The sequence below is a fragment of the Camellia sinensis genome, chromosome 7 (assembly GCF_055761805.1).
Source record: "Camellia sinensis isolate YWXY chromosome 7, ASM5576180v1, whole genome shotgun sequence".
In the NCBI taxonomy this organism is placed as follows: Eukaryota; Viridiplantae; Streptophyta; class Magnoliopsida; order Ericales; family Theaceae; genus Camellia; species Camellia sinensis.
Window position 1 is genome coordinate 149425415 of NC_138967.1, and position 6124 is coordinate 149431538.

At 39.3% G+C, this 6124-nt stretch overlaps 1 protein-coding gene across 1 annotated transcript; it reads right to left on the reverse strand.

Annotated features, from left to right (window-relative positions):
• Window positions 1–392: 392 nt before the first annotated feature.
• Window positions 393–4922, reverse strand: LOC145796207 (uncharacterized). Its single transcript, XM_082881241.1, has 8 exons — window positions 4660–4922; window positions 4336–4608; window positions 3338–3526; window positions 2281–2520; window positions 2058–2196; window positions 1563–1826; window positions 962–1083; window positions 393–846 (listed from the first exon to the last, which is right to left on the reverse strand). Exons 1-8 carry the CDS (start codon window positions 4920–4922, stop codon window positions 393–395), a joined length of 1944 nt encoding a protein of 647 aa, XP_082737367.1.
• Between the last annotated feature and the right edge of the window lie 1202 nt (window positions 4923–6124).

A 6124-nucleotide genomic window follows, 5' to 3' on the forward strand; every position in this document is an offset into this window, starting at 1 on the left:
TAATCGCAAAAATACAGTCAATTTCAGTTTCAATCGCCTCTATGACCTTTAATTAAATTTTGAAGCAGAAAATCAAACAAATTTTCCTACGGTGAACAGATAGAAATTCAAAAAAATACATATACTCATACAAATGGCACCCAAAATCATATCAAGCACATAATCACAATCATAAATAGGATTAATTAACATAACACAGGACAGTATTATCACAATCTTCCCCCCTTTAGGAAGTTTGGTCCTCCAAACTTATTTTACCTCCATTTTGGAAACAAATGTGGATAGAGTAGTCGCATCTCATCCTCTTTTTCCCATGTAGCGTCCTTCCCATAGTGTTCTTTCCATTCTACCTTCACCATTGGGATGGACTTACTTCTCAACTGTTTCACTTGTCAGTCAATGATTCGTTCTGGCCATTCTTCGTATTTCATATTTTCATAAAGAGCTATCTGGTGGTAATCAATCACATGGAACAGATCTCGAAGATAGCCCCTCAATATCGATACGTGGAACACATTGTGCATTTGTTCGAATCCCGGTGGCAAAGCAACCCTATAAGCAGCTGGACCAAGCCTTTCCAAAATTTGAAACGGCCCAATGTAACGAGGTGACAATTTGCCCTTCTTACCAAAGCTTAACTGGCCTTTCATCGGAGTCACACGAATAAATACATGGTCGCCAACCTCATACTCAAGAGGTCTTCTTTGAACATCCACATAATTCTTTTGTCGGCTCTTGAGCCGTGGTTGGATTATTTTAATCTTCTCCAAAGTTTCTTGCACAATTTCGGGCCCAAGTAAGGCTCTATCTCCGACTTCTGTCCAACAAATTGGTGATCTACACTTTCTGGCATATAAGGCTTCATATGGTGCCATACCGATACTGGAGTGGAAGCTGTTATTGTATGTAAATTCTGCTAGTGGCAAATAGTCCTCCCAACTCCCTTGAAAATCTAAAGTACACATTCTGAGCATCTCTACGAAGGTCTGTATTGTCCTTTCCGATTGCCCGTTTGTTTGTGGATGGAACGCGGTACTGAATCTCAGTTCTGTTCCTATTGCTCTTTGCAAGCTTTTCCATAATCTAGATACAAAATTTGGATCTCTATCCAATACAATAGATACCGGAACTCTGTGCAAATGAACAATCTCATCAACATATATAATGGCTAATCGATAAGCATTAAATGTAGTTCTAACAGGCAAAAAATGTGCAGATTTAGTCAATCTATCAACTATAACCCAAACAGAATCCATACCTCTAGGAGTTCGAGGTAGACCAATAACAAAGTCCATGGTCACATGCTCCCATTTCCATTCTGGAATAAGGAGAGGTTGAAGTAGACCACCTGGTTTCTGATGCTCAGCTTTAACTTGCTGACATTGAAGGCACTTGGATACATATTCTGCGATTTCCTTCTTCATTTTGGGCCACCAATAGCTTTGCTTCAAGTCCCGATACATTTTGTTGTTACCCAGATGCATAGCAAACATCGACTTGTGAGCTTCATCTAGGATTCTCTTCTTTAGCTCAGGACACATTCAGTTTTGAATTCTTAACACCTCGCCATCAATACTGAATTCTGATTTCAGTTTTGCTTCAAATTCATCAATTATTTTCTTGAGGAACTCATCCTCTTTTTGCCTTTGCTTAACTTCATTAACTATTGCTGGCTCAGCTGAAATGGCGGCTAACAATCCAACTTGTTCTTCTAACACGACTTCAATTTCGATTCTCTCAAAATCTAGTAAGCAAGCTAAACTCCTCGTCAATTTTTTGCTCAAGGCATTAACAACTGTATTGGGTTTCCCGGGGTGATATTGAATCTGAAGATCATAATCTTTTATTAGTTCAAGCCATCTTCTTTGCCGCATATTCAACTCTTTCTAAGTAAAGAAGTACTTCAAACTTTTGTGATCCGTGTAGACTTCGCATTTTGCCCCGTACAAGTAATGCCGCCAGATTTTCAAAGCAAATACTACTATGGCCAATTCTAGGTCATGTGTTAGGTAGTTCTTCTCATGTGGCCTCAACTATCGAGAGGCGTAAGCAATCACCCTTCCATTCTGCATCAATACATAACCCAAACCTTTATATGAAGCATCACTATATATCTCAAAGTTTTCCATACCTGAGGGCAATGTCAAGACTGGTGCAGTGGTTGGTCTCGTCTTCAATTCTTGAAAGGCAGACTTCCTTTCATCAGTCCACTCAAATGGTTGTCCTTTGCATGTGAGTTGAGTAAGTGGTACAACTATTTTTCAATAACTTTTCACAAACCTCCTGTAGTACCCAGCTAAGCCCATGAAACTGCAGACCTCTATTACATTTGTTGGTGTAGGCCAATTCACAATTGCCTCTATCTTCTGTGGGTCTACCGAAATCCCATTTCTGTTAATGGCATGCCCTAAGAAAATGACTTCATCCAACCAAAACTCATATTTCGTTAATTCAGCAAATAATTTCTTCTCTCTAAGTGTTTGTAAGACGGTTCTCAAATGTTGTCCATGTTCAAGAATACTCTTCAAATATATCAGAATATCAACAATAAAAACTACAACAAATTCATCGAGGTAAGGCTTAAAAATTCGGTTCATAAGATCCATAAATGCTGTAGGGGCATTAGTTACTCCAAACGGCATAACAAGGAATTCATAATGACCATACCTCATTCTGAATGCAGTTTTCTCAACATCTTCTGCCTTTACCTTCAACTGGTGGTATCTGGATCTCAAATCAATTTAAGAAAACACTTGCGAGCCCTGTAACTGATCAAACAAGTCGTCAATACGGGGTAAAGGATATTTATTCTTTATCATTGCCTTGTTCAATTCATGGTAGTTGTGGGAGCCGAATAAATTCTGGATCAACGAGAGTAAGACAGGTTGGCCCCGAACGTGACTTCTATTCGGCATTTACCCTATCCAGTTGAGGGGCCGAGTATAAGAGCCAGCGTTCCTACTAATAAGTGCCGTGTAGGAATGCATTATAGGGGCTAGGAGTGGGCCAGACTCCTAGACCCAAGGAGAATACTATAAATAGGAGACCTGCAATCTTGGAAAGGTATGTGTGATAATTGTGGTATTTAATTTAGAATATAAGTAACCTAGAGCTTGGGATTGACTTGTCCATCAGAGTGCTAATTCCGACACGCCCGACCAGAGTGTTTATTTCCTTTCAGGTGACTATCGGAGGATCACGAGCGCTCCCCAGGATCAGAAGAGTATTTCCAAAAACCACTTCTCCACAGTAGTCAATACACAGGCACAAGATTCTATCTTTCTTTTTCACAAACAATACCGGCGCACCCCATGGTGAAGTACTTGGTCGAATAAACCCTTTGTCAAGTAATTCTTGCAATTGTTCCTTCAATTCTTTCATTTCAGCAGTAGCAATTCTGTAAGAGGTTTTTGAAATAGGCTGAGTGCCTGGCACAATATCAATAGTAAACTCTATCTTCCTGTCAACCAATTCTCCTAGCAATTCATCCGAGAATACATCTGGAAACTCGCTAACAATAGGAATACTATTTAATTCAACATTCACAGATTATTCAGTCAATACACAACATAAGTAACCTTGGCACCCTTTCCTGATTAATTTACATGCTTTCATTGCAGATATCAAATAAGGTGGAGGCACTACCCCGTTACCCATAAATACAATTTCTTCCTGCCCCGGTGGTCTAAATACAACCCATTTTGTTACACAATTGATGGTGGCACAATACTTAGGTAACCAATCCATGTCCAGAATTACATCAAAATGTCTAAAGTCTAAGGGTAACAGATCTACATATAAGGTGGCATTCCCAATACGCATATCACAAAATCGACATACAAACGTACACAACACAGATTCCAGGAATGGAGCAGATACATATAACAAATATGGCAATGATTCTAGAGGTCTACTCAATCTAGATAGAAATGCATAAGTCACAAAGGAGTATGTTGATCCGGAGTCAATTAACACAAAAGCATCTTGATTACATATAGAGATAGTACCTGAGACAACGGCTTCTATGTTCCGTGTATCGCCCGGAACAAGCGCAAAGACTTTCTTTTGCCTCACAGTGTCTCCGGTGGTAATAGGCCTCGTAGTGTTTCCCGGCTTCGGGATCGATGCAGTTGAGCTAGCAGCTAACTCCTACTGTTTTGGTTACAATCCCTGGCAATATGCCCTGTTTTACCACACTTAAAGCAGGCCCCTGATATACGATAGCAAACCCTATGATGTCTTTTACCATATTGGTTGCACATTGGGGACGTGTCTCTGGAAGAATTTGAAGTGCTTGAGGAGCCTGTATTTTGTTTATTTGAAAAGAAGCCCTACCTTTTACTTTTCCAATCAGTTGATGATTTGGTCTGCCTGGCTATATTAGCTTCTGATATAATGGCCCGGTCTAACACCTCAATATTGGTTTCCAGCTTAAGTACATTCACCTTCTCTAAGATATCATCTCGAAGACCTCCTTCAAAGTGTCTTGCCTTTTTATAGTCGGTATCGAACATATGTGGTGCAAATCTGGCCAATTCAGTAAACTTAGCCTTGTACTCAGCTACTGACATGTTGTTTTGCTTAAGTTCCATGAACTCCGACACTTTCCTGTCACGAACACACTATGGAAAGTATTTTTAGTAGAAAATTTTCAAGAACCGTGCCCAGCCAATATCGTTATTGCTTTTATGCATCAATATCCACCACCTTCTCGCCTCATCTTTAAGTATAAAAGTGGCTAACAATACTTTCTGTGTTTCTAAAAAAGGAAACACTTCAAATAACTTTTCTATGCCAAGGACCCACGCTTCAGCCTTCAGTGGATCCAATCCCCCATGAAACTGTGATGGTTTCATTTTCTTAAACTCTTTGATGAGAGCTATTGTTCGGTCATCATTTTGTGGATTTTGTACAAGCGACATTGGAAGTGGAGGCGGAGGATGTGGTTGTTGCCACTATTTTTGCCATTGTTGTTGTTGCCTTAATGTTTTTGCCATATCCTATATCAATCTTTTCATCCTATCCATTCTGGCAGTAGAGGACTCCTCTAACTCATCACCTCTTGTTCTCACCGTTATCTGATTAAACTTGCATTATTTTTTATACAAAAATGTTCACAAGTACGCATATATAAAAGAGTATACGTATTCAAATAATTCACAATGCAAGTATCACAAAGCATATATAATCATATTCTCAATGTCTTCAAGTTCATACTTATCACATGAATGCATCCTAGATCTTTTCTAGATGCTTATTGCTCATTTGGATAAGGGTGTGAGTTATTAACTCGTGCTCTGATACCATTCTGTCATGACCCAAACCCGCCCTTATGGATTAAGGTCATAACCGACCAGTAATTAAGAAATTTGCGGCCTCAATGCTGATTAAACATATTTCAATAGAAATAAGGGGCCAAACGGAAGCAGATTTAAAAATTTTGTTCAATGAGCAGTGCTTACATGGCCAAGCAAAACATTCCATAAGCAGTCCATAATAACACACACATATAAATAGAGTTAACATCTTATACATTTAGGAACTTTCAGATATGCAGTCAGCCAAACAAAAAGCTTATGCATCAAGATAGCAAAAAAGGTAAACAAAAGAACAAAAACAAAGTCTCGTGCGTGAAACATTCGGGCTGACTCCACAAGACTTGACTACCTTTCACTTTCTTCACTGAGGCTGAGTTTGGACATCTCTTTGCTCACCTACATACATATAAATGAGAATGAGCGAAAGCCCACCAAATAACATCAAAATAAGGAAGTTACATGAATGTAATTCGTAACGGATATAATGGACGGCCTTATGCCCTTTTATGTTTCTATCTAATACATCAAACGACCTCAAGCCCAAGCATATCAAATGGCCTCGGGCCCAATTCCTTCTTATCAAACGGCATTGGGCCCAATTCGTTCATGTTAAACGACCTTTGGCCCAATCATTCATGTCAAATGGCCTTTGGCCCAATCATTCGTGTCAAACGGTCTTTGGCCCAATCATTCATGTCAAACGGCTTTTGGTCCAATCATTCGTGTTAAACGACCTTTAGCCCAATCATTTATATTTATGCGCATTTCATACTTGAGATCATATGCATATCATAATCATAATCATA